At 30.9% G+C, this 15,619-nt stretch overlaps 1 protein-coding gene across 7 annotated transcripts in view; it reads left to right on the top strand.

Annotated features, from left to right (window-relative positions):
* Nucleotides 1–738: 738 nt before the first annotated feature.
* The window catches only part of LOC132714295 (protein pangolin, isoforms A/H/I/S-like), a 71,152-nt gene continuing 56,271 nt past the window's right edge, over nt 739–15,619 (top strand). For 5 of the 7 annotated variants that reach the window (XM_060697125.1, XM_060697127.1, XM_060697126.1 and 2 more), the window contains exons 1-2: nt 739–997; nt 1,144–1,195. In XM_060697125.1, coding sequence (XP_060553108.1) covers nt 839–997; nt 1,144–1,195 — 211 coding nt within the window. In that variant the 5' untranslated portion in view covers nt 739–838. The remainder of the gene's footprint in view (nt 998–1,143; nt 1,196–15,619) is intronic. The other 2 variants (XM_060697128.1, XM_060697131.1) reach the window with 1 other exon arrangement.

Here is a 15,619-nt window from a genome sequence, read left to right on the forward strand (position 1 = left end):
TGATTAATACAGTATACATCTAAATAGTATTTAAGATGAATAAAACTACCGTAGGCAGGAACTTTAAAACCAATTTGGAACTGAACGAGTGCCTCTTTAAAAATAAAATGATGTGGCAGGAAATCATGACTAATCTTAAACAACATATTATTAGTGCAGCGTGACTACATCAAAGGAAAATTGAGGTGATGGTGACCTACATTTAAAACATACAGATATCCAATGTAACACTGTATGCTAAAAACTATTAATTGCGCTTTTTTCATCAAACACAAGTTTTAATCATTAGTTACATGGTATTTCATTTACCAAGGTCTAGAATTCAATACTTTGATTTTTATTTAATTTCTTCATAATCCGTACGCGCCTATTTTGCTATTTTTTACCCAAGTTCAAAGGGAAGGCGCCAACAGGATACTTCAATCTCTTTGTTTTCAATAAACTGACAAATTTAACGGTTATCCATAAAAATGTTTCACCTTTTTTCCAAATAAACGGTGACATGATATGTTGAATGCAATAAACAATAAATCAATTTCGTGTAAAGTCCGCATACGGCCAGTTAATCGATAAAATAAGGTGAAATATGAAGTTGTTATCGTGTAAAAAACAAGTTCTTTGATCTACTTTGATCTTTATTACACATCCCCACAATGCACCTCAACCAATTACGTGTGACTTGTAAAACGCTCAGCGATTGGTCAGTTCATCAAGTGCTCGCTGCCAATTGGGCAATTGAATACTGAATGTCTTTACAGAGTATTTTCATGGCGGATTCAAAACGTGTGTGTTAAGATCTGTGTTTTGTGTAAAAAATAACAACAAAAAGAGTTTACTTATGACAATGCCGCATGTGAATTCTGGCGGCAGTGATGACATTTATGGAAATAGTGACGAAGTGAAAGTTTACAGGGATGAAGGTGACGAAGAAAATGAAAAAAGATCGTCAGAAAATCTCTCGGAGGATAAGTTGGGACTGGTTACCGAAACTGAAGAGGTGAGAATTTCACTCGATTTATGATGTTTACATTCTTTTTTCATGTCTTGAATTTACGCTTTGAAGATAGAAGTAAGATTCTTGTATTGAAATAAATTCATAAATTAAACTTAATTTTAGTTTATAAACATAATTTTTGTTTGCAGGCGAAAGGAGGGTACGCCGGAAATGAGAAGACAGACCGACCAAACGAGGAGGGTAAGTTGTTTGAAATCAACATCAAAGGATTTTGCCGACTTTTCAAAATTGGAACTTAACTGCGAGGTCGTGATCCTTGAATATCGTGTAATCTGATGCCAAGATTGTAGAGACGATTTTCAATACAGGCTTGTGTTTTACACCATGGTTTAAATTTGTTTGTTTACCTTGAACTTCGGTAGTGTAGTGTGTAAAATAAAAGCGAGAGTGTTACGTATATTGCAGTACAGAATTCTTTGTTCTGGTCATGCATGGAATGACTGTTAAGTATTGTCTAAGCGTATTTGTTTGTTTTTTTTTCCACTAATATACAACGTTAAGATCTACGGGTGTCACCTTACATAGGAATGTATCATCGTAGGATATATGATATCCTTGATCTGCGAAATTGTCAAATTGAATTATTGAGCGGAACCGATACTCTTTTCATGGTCTTGATCAGTGTTATCTAAACTATTAGTTGATGAACATGATAAAAATAGAGAAAACACATTTAATGTTTCTGCATAATTACAGACAGATTCTAAAATAATAGTTTCTTAATTAGATTTTAATTGAATGAACGATTAACAAATATATTCGACCTGTTGGGTCACCTCGTCCAAGCTTTGCGTTTTCCACGTTGTTGACAGTTGTTGCATTGTAAGCAATGTAAACAAGCAGATATATAATTGAAATGTCATTGAATGCTTTGCCTTTTCCTGTTAGGATGGTCACCAAAAGCTGTAAATAATATCTGTATGATTTCTCTGCCTTCACCAAAGAGTTGTACCTGTACACCAGTTACCATTTTGGTCAAGATGCTATTCTTATTTTCATGCAAGTGATAATTGATTAAGATCCATTAATTCTCACTAGGGCGCTGTGTATCTTATCTCACCTTTCTTTACCTGATAAGCCCATAATTTTATCAACGTTTTATCAACACCTGAGTTGTTTGTTAACAATCAGTATGTTTTCCATTTTTAAATGTACTTTAACTAGATTTTAGAAAAATAAGTAATGTTTAGGGTTAACAGTTTATTATAATTATTATTTTAGCCTTTTTAGGTACTAAAGTACAACAGTAACTTAATACATTTTCATAAATTGTAATAATACATTCTCTATAGATTATATTTATAGTCATGTTCACTACGAAGTGTTAAAATAAATTTACTCAGTAACAACCATCTCAACTGATATTACATAAAACATTATTTTAGGAGTGATTAATGAATTAGGTCTGTAACTAAATCTTAAGCGCTTTGATTGTCCTAATAGACTGTCAACAATTTGAACAGACTGTCCCCTGGTGATAGATTCCTAATCCTCTACTGCCAACCATTTGGATTAGGTCGGATTAGAAAAACAAACATACAATTATTCTCGATAAACCAGGATTTTGCTTTGTTCTGAGTTCAAAAAGATTTTTGAACAGAGCCGGTGGAAAGTATGCATGACTCGTTTATATATTTATTTCAGTTATTAAAACACTTAACAGATTTGAAATGAAACTTGGTCAATAATACACATTTTTAACAAGTCCAGAAATCTTATTTTAAAAAAAGGTAGAAATCCTGTGAATTATGTAGATGAGAATTGAAACATATTTGCGATTTTTTTTAGCAAAGCAGCAGCAGGAATATTTGAAAATAGGTGTTGGTCACATTTCCAAAATACCCAGCGATTAATAATTATTGATCGGGCACTTTGTTAAAATGATGTTGCCGTTTGATTTATACATACTAAGAGTCTATCCATTTTATAGTATTAGTTGCAGAATTTCTAATTTAATTTTCATAGAGTATAATGGTTGATTTTGGATTTATAATTAGCTTATTCACTGGTTTTGTTCTTTTTTATTATCAAGATGGGACTAGGATCAGTTTTATTTGATTAAAGATGTAAGTCAATAATTTCCATGATTTCAAATACACTATATGGCCACCCATCACCTTTGAAGTGGTCTTTGATCTATGACACAGTTAACTAGTTCACTGAGCTCGGCTTAGATACAGCTTATTGCAAGATGCAGGTTTCCAAACAACATACATTCAGTGTAAATGCATGAAATAAAGTTTTCTCGGATTGGATTTAAGAATTAAATATTGGGATGTCTTATTGTAAACAAATTTAATTGTACTTGTTGTGTTCATTTTTATCACAAATGTTGTTGAAATAGCTTTATTATACCTCAATCTTTGTGAATTTTAAAAGGCCTGAGGATGTAAACTAGAATATGTAATAATAGAAATGTTGGATAGTTTTCAAAGTCATCAGATAAAGATCTGTTTTGTACACATTTTTATTACCTTTAGATCATTTCTGCCCACTGTATGTGTGTATAAAATATTCCCATGTAACTTTCCCCCAAACTAATTGTTCTTAATTGGTAGCCTTAGGTCATTATATAGTTGTAGTAAATTGCGCCAACTAATTTCTTGGCAATTTATTAACATATGCTTTGCTGTAGGGTCGTGTAAGGTTAAGAAGATAATGTCACCATAATTTTATATGTCTCAATTTTAACAAACCCCTTAGAAATTGAAGCAATCAGACAAAAAGATGTACATGACATCAGTATGCTGTGTGTATACCATCATCGTATCATCACAACATTAGAATATGTAAATTATACATATGTATTTATATTGTAGTAATTCACATTGTCTTTTGTGTAAAGTTTTAGCCTTTTTTATAGGAAGAAAAGCTTTTAATGGTAAAATAAAATGTGTTCTGAAAATCTTTTTTTTCTCCCATAAACCTAAGGAAGTTATTTATTTTATATCTTTTTTTTTCGCAAGGAAAGCAAGTCATCGGATTCAGAATAGATCAAAGGGAATGTGTTCATTGAAATAAAGTCTGACATAAAAAATAACTGAATTAAATATAAATTTAACAAAACAAAAGAATTCTTTCAACACTAAGGAAAACTTTTTGAGTAGTTTTGAACCAAACAGATTTTTGCTGTGTAATTGATTACAATTTGTAATTTTGTACGCGAGTTAATTACATACATATTTTGTGTGTTAAGATGACTCGACATAGTACAACCAGCGTCTTGTACACAATGCCCTAATAAATGTATGAGGATAGGTTTTTTATACTGGTATTGATTCAACCCACGGGGCTTTCTGTTTTGTTATGTATGTAGTCTTGTGAATCAGTCACTGAACCAGATGATTGAATATGTAGGTAAACAGTCATCCCGCAGTATATCCTCATTTAGTGTTGGTGGTTATTTAGACGTTTTTTACCCCCCCCCCCCCCACTTACACCATTTGATAAATATTTTAATTAATTAAAACCAATTAAATACCAATGTTTAGATTTTTGTCATTACATTTTATGACATTCTTCCATCAGACCTGGTCTTATCAAAGTATTGTATCATTAGGATTGATGAAATAACACTAATTAAAATGTAGTTTTTTTTCTCTCCCTGAAACAGATTTTCTTCAACTGAAGGGGGGAAATTATGATAAAATAGATTAAAAAGGTTTATAGGGATTCTTTCTTCAACAGACAGCATAATAATGTTCAGTTTTCTCTTGAAATTGCGCTCTGACAGCCGAGGGCCCCAACATTATATGAAAAGCACTTTTATGAAATATGGTTGTTTTCAACTCGCAACAGCTCTTATGGTGCCACACGAGGTCTCTGGGGTACAGTGAACTCTCCTTGATGTTATGTTGTGTTATTTCTTTTAACTATATTATGATGCATGCATTATAAATAACTAAATATTATAACCTCACATGTGAAAGGTTACGCACACTTGCTATAAAGTTATAAAATCACAAAGCAGCTCCTGTTATAAGGACGGTGCTTTTTAAAGCATTCGACTTTAGATAAATTTTTAATTATTTACTGTAGAAGAAGTCAATGATCAGTCTAGGAAGGCATTAATGTATGGTGAAAAAAAACCCATATATATTTATAGCTATCTCGCTCATTGTAAAAAGTGAAAAATAATGAATTTTAATTTTTATTACTTACTCATCAGTTTTAGTTAATGAACATATTGTCACCTTAGTGCAGTAATGAATTAACTCCTATTAAAATTCAATTAGAGTTAACCTGTTACTGCGTTAAGGTGACAGTATATACAATTTCCTCTCGAACATAAGATTTTTGTTTTGTTTCTAGTTATTTTATTTTTATAATAATGGTGAGCATTTTGTTTAACTCTTTTAGAATCATGTTACATTGTAAGAATATTTTATTTTGTTGTTACATATCTTTAATAATTTTTTTAGATGTTATAATTGAAGTACATATTTTTGTAAGAATGTTAAAATGTGCTATATTGTCTCAAGAGCGGGGAAAAAAAGAAGATTTTTTTTTTAGAAGTTTTCAATATTTTTGTCAATCTACTTAATTCTTGTTTAAGATATATTGCTCAACTGTTAGAAATTGTGAAAATATTATTGTAAATCATTTCAATATTAGTAGAACTTTGTGGCAGTTATAAAGCTTCGGTGACTCATTATAAGGGAATTTATTAGGTGGAAACCCTTGTTTACATTGTCACTGAAGAAAACGGGATTACTTAAAGAAAATATTGTTTTTGAACAGTAAAGCACACCTGGAGAGAGTATTTGTATCTACTAAGTGATCCTGTCCCAAAATGCCCGCTTTTATCACACAAGATGATTTCCACAGATAAATGATAGCCAAAAGTGGTAATAAACTATAAAGGTTGAGGTTAAATTAAGATCATTTATGTGTATGATTTAAGTAAGAAAAATGAATATGAGGAACAGTTTATAGAGTTAAGTATTTCTAATGTAAAAAAATGCAATTTTTCCCTCATTCATGCCTGAAGAACATCTCACTTGCAGGCTGTCACATACACATTCTCAAAGAAGAAAAATTAACTTGAAATGAAAATTTACATCTTCTTTTGGTTTAGTTATATGACCATACATTTACTTCTTTAAAACAATCTGACATCAAAATACTTAACAACATTCAGTCATCAAGTTTCTATATTAATTTAAATGCATTTTACACTTAAGTACATTCACACTTAAGACCAAGGCTATTATAATATATTAAATAATTCTTTTGAAGATGATAATTTCAAAGATTTAAATTTCAAATGATTTTGATTTGTTCTAATGAAGTGATTTTAAGATTCTTTGTTTGATATTTTGTTGTTGTTGCTAGAATATGTGTATTTGTGGCCAGATGTCATGGTAGATTTCATCTAAGAGTTTGAGATCCTATAATCATAGGAACATTTGAGAGAACAAGTTTTAGAAGTTTTTGTAGCATGTGTTGTACTGTTTGTCTGATCTGGACGCTTACTTCAGAGAACAGGTGCTTCTATTCACCAACACACAAATCCTTTGCATTTTTATCATATATTGTTTTGTTTTTTCACACCAAGTTTTCAATTCTGATCCTGGTAGGTTATGGTGTTTTTGTTTGTTTCTTTGGTTTGTGTGTGTGTGTGTGTGTGGGGGGGGGGGGGGGTAAGTCATTGTTGCATTTAAGTGGTTTGAAAAGCTGTTATATGACGAAAATCTAAGTTCAATGTTCTGTTTGAAAATAACTTTTAAAATATAAATGATACAATTTCAGAATTATTTAAATCAAGCTTATTTTTGTTTAGTTGCTTACTTTATCAAGCTTTTGTTTCAATGTAGCTTTGGTTTTTGATGGTTTAAGCTCTTGTTTTTAAAGTAAGTTATTAATTCAGTGTTTAACTTGAGGTCTTTTGTTTTGGAAATGTTGAGTGTGGTATTGCTGGAAGCTGACAACAAAGAAAACTGATGATGTTGTTTATTTTATGACAGTCTAGTTACACTATGATTGGTCTATACTGTCACCTGTGTCAAAGTCCACGCTAACCATGTCACTCATGTCACATGTATACTTAGTACCTATTACTTACATTTCCTCGTTACTAATTGCTCCATGCATTATTGTCATATGCTAGACATACATATATATTACACTTAACCTGTGCAAAACTGTGCAAAAAATCAACATTACTGTTATATGTCCGGACATGAACAAGATTTATGTTGTGGGGAAATGATCTATATAGATATTTGTATTATATTGCCTATTGATGTATAAAGGACTAAAATAGAAATGTATAGGGAGGTTCTTCCTGGCATTTTATAGGTAGAGGGAAAGAGTTTAACAACTTTATTCAGTGTAAGATTGTTATATCATTGTACAGCTTTGATGGTAAAGACAGTTGGACCACACTAGAGGTAACTTCTTTCTACTTCCTGCTGTCCAAGTGTCAAGGAACCCTGGTTATGGCCATAGTAAGTCTTGAACCCACAATTCACTATAATGTTGTGATTATAAATGCATGTAGCTGAACCTGTAGGTCACCTCTCTACCTGTACACTTTAAATGTATAACACTTGTCTTTCACAGACTCACTCCCTAAAATGGTTTTCATAGACCAGTTTTACTGTATTTTTATATCTCTCATTCTTAAGGACAAAATTTAGATTTTCCCCTCAAGTTAAAGAAGGTACAATCAGTTCAGAATAGCATTTATCTTTGAGAAATGCGGCTTAAGTCAGGTTGGGCCCTTAATTAATTTTTGGCGTGAACTTTAGTAAGATTTAACCGAGACTTTTTTTTATTTTCTGTCAAACCGTTTACGCTGCCTTTAAATTCCTTAAACTGTCAATTTTTAAACGTTCACGGAAACTAAAGCCGTTAAAACCTTACTAAAAGATTTCCTTTTGGCTGCTTTTTTCTGAACTTTTCTTAAACGTGAATATCTTCAAATATCTAAGATTCAAAGAAAAGAAAAACATTTTTTACAATCATTTTCCTAAGAAAATAATTTTGTAAAATAAATTAAATACTGTACTTAATCATTTTAAAAATCGATTTAGTTTCTAAATTGTGTACTGTCTACTGTTATCTTTGCCATGGGGTTATGAAGGTTGATACTGTATAACAAATGAGGATCCGTCTATCTAGGTAAGTAGCTACCAGTGTGTCTAGCAGGTAAGTGTGGGTTACGCATGAAGATTAAATTAAACAAAATATCGGGGGAAATAAATCTATTCATTATTTTTTAATAAATGTGTGCATTATTAAGTACTATTGAAAAGTATCATTGTATTTAACCTAAAATGCAATGATCGCAAATAGGCTCTGTACAAGTACTATTGTTTAATATTTTTTAAATATTTTAATACATATACTCAACATTTATCAGTTGGTGGTTTGCCTTCTTGTTTACTGCTAATGACTGCCAAATGTCGCTCTCGGATAAAATACTGACTTCATTTATACATGCATATTTATATGACAATTAAGAACGTAAAAGAAATATTGAAGGAAACTATTTGAAATACACTTCAAATTATTCAGTATTTGTACAAATAATATTTCAAGAGCTCTTTTTCACCGATTGCCGATATATAATACCATATTAAACCTATTGATAAAGTTAAATGTCTTCTTGACATACTTTATTAATTTACTAAAAAGGAACTTTATTGTGATCCAGCCATATGCTGTGTAACTATAAAGGAAGGGTCACATATTTTAATTGAAATAAATTTTAAGTAGAGGATATTAAAAAAAAGTCATTGAGAAGATCAGAATTTTCAAATGAACAGATTAAGAGACTTATAAATTTATAAGGTGTATGTCTTGTTTCATACTGTTTTGGTGACACTTTTGTTTGTGTCCCTTGTTGTTTTCTCGTCTATGGTAAGTTTCTTCCCTTTGCCCCTAGTTTTATTTCTTTATTTCGCCCCTCCCCCGAATTTCCTATCCCCTTCTCCTGTGCCCGTTAACTTAGTGGTCCTGTTTCATACTGTTTTGGTGACACTTTTGTTTGTGTCCCTTGTTGTTTTTTCGTCTTTAGTAAGTATCTTCCCTTTGCCCCTAGTTTTATTTCTTTATTTCGCCCCCTCCCCGAATTTCCTATCCCCTTCCCCATGTGCTCGTTAACTTAGTGGTCCTATTAATCATTCATTTATTTATTTTCTTTGATTTCCTTCTCAGTTACATTTTAGTGATAAGCCTGACCGTGCTCTCCCTTGCGCCCTTCCCCATTTTAATTTAGGATCCTCCTGGGCTCCTTGCCAATGGTTCATGTTCCTGGGTCGTGTGGGGTTTGCGTTCATTGAACGCCGCCTTTCCTTGTTCATCTTGTTTATCATATTGTATACATGTATACCGAACCGTAACAAACAGATAATGATTATCAATACAAGGTTCGGCAAGCAAGCAAAGAAATGTAAAGAAACAGAAAAAACTTATCCACATTCATGTATCCACCCTCCAAAAAAAACCCACCAAAAACGCCTGAAACTGCAAAATCGAAACATAAATACACAGGAGTGCCAAAGACGGCTCTGGTAGGTTCAAGAGCTCCCTTTCGCCGGTTTAAACAGAATTGATCACTTAAACATAATAATGTTGAAATTTTTAATCAACATCCACAGATGTGTACATAATACGGCGGTAATCATGGAACTTTCAATGTGACACATTCTAGGTGCCGTTCAACGGGAACTAGATAACATGGAATTTTTAATGGGTATCAGAGGTTTTGGTGCCTTTTGCGACAGTCGTTCCAACATTTCTCCCATCTGTCTTACATTGTTATGCTATTCACCATCTAAATAACGGTCACTAAATTTCCGCTTGCTGTGTTTTTATCATAAACCCCGTCAAATCTTTGCGACAATTGTATTTTACTGAGGACTGTCTGAAATTCCATTTTATAGTTTGAAATTTTTAGATTTTTTTTCAGAGTTTTAAAGTTATTTTTGGTTGTTTTGAACTTCTTCCCATACACAATTGTCCTCAATTTCTTTTAAAGATAATAAACTAGAAATTGATATGGAGTGTAATATAAATTGAAATTTTTCTTTGCTTCATCATGTATAGTATAATTATAATTCATTAAGATGTACCTACAATTACATTGTATTTTCGTATGTGGGAAATCATGGCAGGGTTATAAAATAAAAAGGTAGTTCAGAAATTTCACCTAATGATCACAGATGTTAAAAAATCCAACTTAATATTATCTAATTTGACAATTTAAACGGACTTAAATGCAGTATGATCTGACATCGGACATCATAAACTATTTAATTTCTAAGTAAGGTTATCATAATTTCCTTTACACATTCTCTTTTTAATGCTGAAATATTTGTGTGTGAATAAAAGAGTTATTCCTGCAATAATTCATATATAAATAACATAAACAAATTGTATAATAAAGCTTGGCAAATACAATCGATTGCCGCCGATACCTGTGTTACACCATGGATTTTACCAGTGTTTACAATTTTACCATGACACCGCTTTCCAATATGGCCGCTTTCAATAATTTTCAACGATTAAAAAAATTAAAGTGGAATATTTAGACTTCTGTTCGACTTTGAAGTATGATAATTTGGAACCTTGCATAAAAAACGATTCTCTTTCAGGTAATGTAGACCGTTTCTTTGAAACTTTTCTAGTTTTCGCTCCCAACAACTTCTAATTGGGAAGCGTCCGTGCATAAAAATGCAGTTCGTGGTTGGACTTGGAAAAAGACAGCGCCCGTCCAAAATTATCTCGGTGTCTCTTTGACAAGTCTAATTAGTTGGACTAAAGTCAGGTGGGCAGTTGACCTGTAATTTTGTGCAAATTGTAAGATTTAATTCCTGCAAATTTTCTTCTTATTTTCTGTGACTGCCTTTAATACAGCTGCTTAATTGCCCTGTAATTAGTGTGGGAATTCTCAAGTTAAAGACGTTGTCAGCGGTTGGACGCCAACATGAAAGAGCCAAGTTACCAGATTACCTATGTTACTAAAAGAGTATTCCCTTTGGTGCCAGGTGCTATGTCTTTTTTTTCTGGAACATTTGTTTTCTTCTAAAGTAAAAATGTGAATATAAGTGTGCAAATATTCATAGATTTCCAAAGACAAACAGAAAATAATTTTTTTTCAAAGTCATTGTTCCTTAATTGATTGTAATATAATTGTTATGTGGTGGAAAACAATCAAATTTAATTATTTTTTACTAATCATTTAACACAATCAATAGTTTCTACACTATAAAGAGTGTATAGTGTTTCTAACTGTTTTGATCTTTTACCCATAAGGGGCTGATGGAAGGTTGATACTCTATAACATAATGAGGGAGTCCCTCTATCAGATCAAAGTTGCATGCAAACCACGGTTTCGTCAGTGATTATTTACTCAAATTGAAATCTGATGATTGTTGAATGGAAATGGATGGATGAACAAAGGGCGAGTTTAAAGGTAAAATCCCCACTTGCTTTGTGGACTTGTATGAAATTTAAAACAATATACCAGTGTGTTTAACTTCAACGTAGGTTATCTGTCATACAAAAGACTTGTTATATAGTATTCCGTATTTTGATACTGATTAATCTGTTCTTGTAACTCCTGTGTGTCCTTAAATGTCATTTTAACATTTCACTTCAAGCTTTTAAAGTTTAATGTGCAAGACTCAAGATCTGTAAAAGCAAGATTGGCACCATTGCATTATTTATATATAAGATAGAGAGCTAACAAGCTTATAGAAATTCATGTTACTCTATAGAGCATCAACAAGAAAGGGGCCATTTACTCTTAAATTAAACTAAATATCTCAAAAGTTAAATGATTAGAAAAAATAGATGTGTAAAGTGTTACTATGGTGATACAAGTCTTTTTTTTCAATTCAAGAAAATTTGATGGAACAGAAATTTGACCCTTGATGATTTGACAATACATAGTTCTTACCCCTTGTGCCAGCCTTTAAATATAGAAAAAAAAGAAGGAAAAAAAGACACCAGTGTAATGTGGGTGAAAGTACATTTCAACAAACAAAAGAAGAAAGAGAAAGAAAAGACAAAGAAATGATTTAATATTAATGATTGAAGAAGACATTTGATGAAAATATGATTTATATAATGTGGAATCATTTTGCAGACATTAAAACAGTACAATGGATTTTACAATATTTTGAGACAGGATATTTTATATTAAATATACATGTTGGAATTTTCTGTGAATGAGGATCAGATGAAGTTTCATTTGATGAAATGCTACATATAAATGAAATAAAGTATGTAACTTTTACAGTTCAAAGATGAATCAGTGAAAAATGCTACATAGCAATGTAAACTTATAAAGTGAATTCAATTACAATGTACATAGTTAAGTGCTTCATGTGTTACACATTGACAGTTCAAAGCTAATTGATGTTAAAATGCTACATTACAACAGTGTAAAAAGAAAAAATGAAGAAGTGCTACATAAAAACAGTGTAAAGTGAATTGATGTTGAAATTCTACATGATAACAGTGTGAATTTGAAAAGAATTAATGAAGAAGTGCTACATAAAACAGTGTAAAATGAATTGATGTTGAAATGCTACATAACAACAGTGTAAAAAGAATTAATGAATACATAAAACAGTGTAAAGTGAATTGATGAGGAAATGCTACATAAGTTAACATTGGTGTAACGTTATTAGATGTAAAAATGCTACATTATAACAGTGTAAAGTGCATAGATGTAAAAATTGCTACATTTACAACAGTGTAACAGGAATTTATGACAAAATGCTACATATTTACAAATTATAAAAATTCATTCATTTGAATTTAAAAAAGAAAATGATTGGAAATGTTAAAGTATTATCATGTGGAAAAAAGGTTGTTTTAGTCATGAACATGGACAGTACAAGGAAATTTGGGTCATCTTCATTTATGATAACAATTAGATGAATTAAGAATTCTTTGTGATTGCATACTTTTATGGAAGACTTATTCCAATCCAGTAACGTTGGACATGCATGCAATGGGAAACTTGAAGGATGATGTATGGAAAATAAAAAAGCAAAAGACTATAGATGATGAAGAACCATAACGTGTTACATAATATTATATATTATTAAATTTAATTATATATACATGTATGTGAAATACTATACAATGCTGAAATATTGTGTGTTATTTACTCACAGAAAATTGTTTTGATTTTTTTTTAAAAGTAACTAGTCTCAAAGATTAATGACATTTAATGAAATAAGAAAAGAACATTTTATACACTTTAATGTGAGATAACAGTTTTAAACAAGAAAGACATGGAAAGATTGAATAAATTCATTGAACTCTTTAAATGCAGATGTTAAATTAGAAATGATGAATTGGTTCATTAATCCTTAAATATCTAATATATAGAGGCTAACACCTGTTGTTCAATTAAATAAAACTGCAGTGATGCATAAACTACCGAAGTTAATAATATAGAAATAAAAATGTCTAATTTTAAATCTGAGTATCTATAAAATCTTGTATAATTTAAAAAATTGTTTTTGTTAAAATCTTGGGAGAAAAAAAACTGTTGTTGAGATATGTATGTAACATGTGAAGGATAGCCTATAACTGGGCTAGCGATTTTAAATATGATCACATTTTAATATGATCACATTTTGATACGATCACATTTTAATATAATCATGGCTAATATTAGAGGTTATATTCTTTTGGATGTGCAGCGGCTGAGTAAATGAGGTTACTATACATGTTGACACATACCTAAGGCCGTCTCCATTGTCGGGAAAACTTCAAAGGATTAAATAATATTAAATGTAAACAGAACGGGAAATCTTCACTCCCTATTGTAAACAATAACGATTTTAATTTACTACTTGAATTTTTGTAAAGTCCTACTGTGTAAAAGGTTTTTAGGCGCTTTTTACATGAACACGTTTTGCGGGGTTTTTTTAGTGAAAAATAAAAAAAAAGTCTGATAAGTCCCCTGACAAATTATTAAAAATAGACAACTGACCCTAAATGCTAATGTTAATCATGGGTCATTTTATTTTCAGTTGTCATTCACAGGAACAAAAATTTTAAGTATTTAATATTACTATTTAATGAATAAATGAAATAGTATAATTATTAATATCATTATATATTAATATATCTGTTATCGACATTATTTTAAATATTTCATTTTGATCGAAAATTATTTGTTTCGTTAATTTGTTTGTTTGTTTTAGAACAACATGACTGGATCATAACAAAAGTATTCTCTAAATGCATCTGTATATAATAGATGAAACCAAAATTGAAAATGTAACAGAGAAACCTCCTTTAGTTTATTATAATGATGTATGTTTTGTTTTAAAAATCCAGTTAATACCAAGACAATTCTAATATTTTCTTGTAACGGCCTGGTTAAAGTGTCGGCTTTCTTCATTAAAATGGGAATTTGATATGTAACAAGGTTGTTAGCGATATTTTACATATTCATATTTCATGGCTTTGTTTAATATTCTTTATGTTACATAACGTTACATGATATTACATTCATCTTTATGTTTTATCATCTAAAATGGCTTTTGGTATATCAAAGATGTTACTTTTGTTTCTAATTTTCTCAGATTTACCGTATAAGATATTGCACAATTTTGTCATCTCTGATTATCATATTTTAATTGCTTATGAATCCGCCACACATTTTCTGTCATTTCCTGGTTTTAAGTATTGAATAACTTGAGAAATTCTTGACTAAATAACTGCTGCTAGTAGAAAATTTTGAAGAAAAAAATCTGGAATGTTATGGTAATTGACATATGAATCCCATTATGTTTAAAAAAAAAATAAAAAAAAATTTAATAAGACATTTTTTGTCAGCTGATTTAAGGTGCTGTCTTAACTGTTTGATGATGTATCAGAATAATTGTATTTATGTTTTTAATATGATTTAAATCTTTTTTTTCAAGCCAATTTCTTTATCTTTTTTTTTTAATTTGTATATTAATTGCTTTGACCTTAATGTTTGTTTGCTGTAATTTAGTCACATGGGAAGAGGTATAATCAACCATATTAATGCCGAACCACCTTGTTTTCCTTACGGGAGAATTACTGATTTCACAAGTTTCCAATTTTCTTTATGGGTTTTTGAGTGATTAAACATCATTAAAATGGAGTGGTATAAGCTACGGAAGTTGCTATACCAGCCCTTAGAGAGAGAGAGAGGTATTGCTCTTTGCCTCCTGTCAATATATGAAACTGAAGAATGAGAAATGATTACAAAATGATACATGTACTAATACATCTGCTGCTGCTACTACTGGGAAAAACGAAGATGGACCAAAGTTAATTATAAAAAGCACATGTTTTATGTGATCGAGGGAAAGTCTATTGGATTTGCCAGTGGCATTCTATCCCCAGTATTTTGCATTGAAAATACAAAAATTACAAATTATTATATCTGTGTTGAAGCGGGTCCTTTGATCTTTTCTTATCAACTTAAATAAATATGGCAGACTTGTTTTTTTCCCATTTTCCCGCAATCATATTAGTTTAACATGGTTGATTTAAGATTGAAATTGCTGGCGGAATGGATTGAAGAGTTATTATTGATCACAAATCAGAGCTTTTAAGGATATTTTCATCATATTCAAGCCGGAGAATATTTCT

This window comes from Ruditapes philippinarum, unplaced genomic scaffold (assembly GCF_026571515.1).
Source record: "Ruditapes philippinarum isolate M1 unplaced genomic scaffold, ASM2657151v2 ctg343_1_1_1_1, whole genome shotgun sequence".
NCBI classification, from domain to species: Eukaryota; Metazoa; Mollusca; class Bivalvia; order Venerida; family Veneridae; genus Ruditapes; species Ruditapes philippinarum.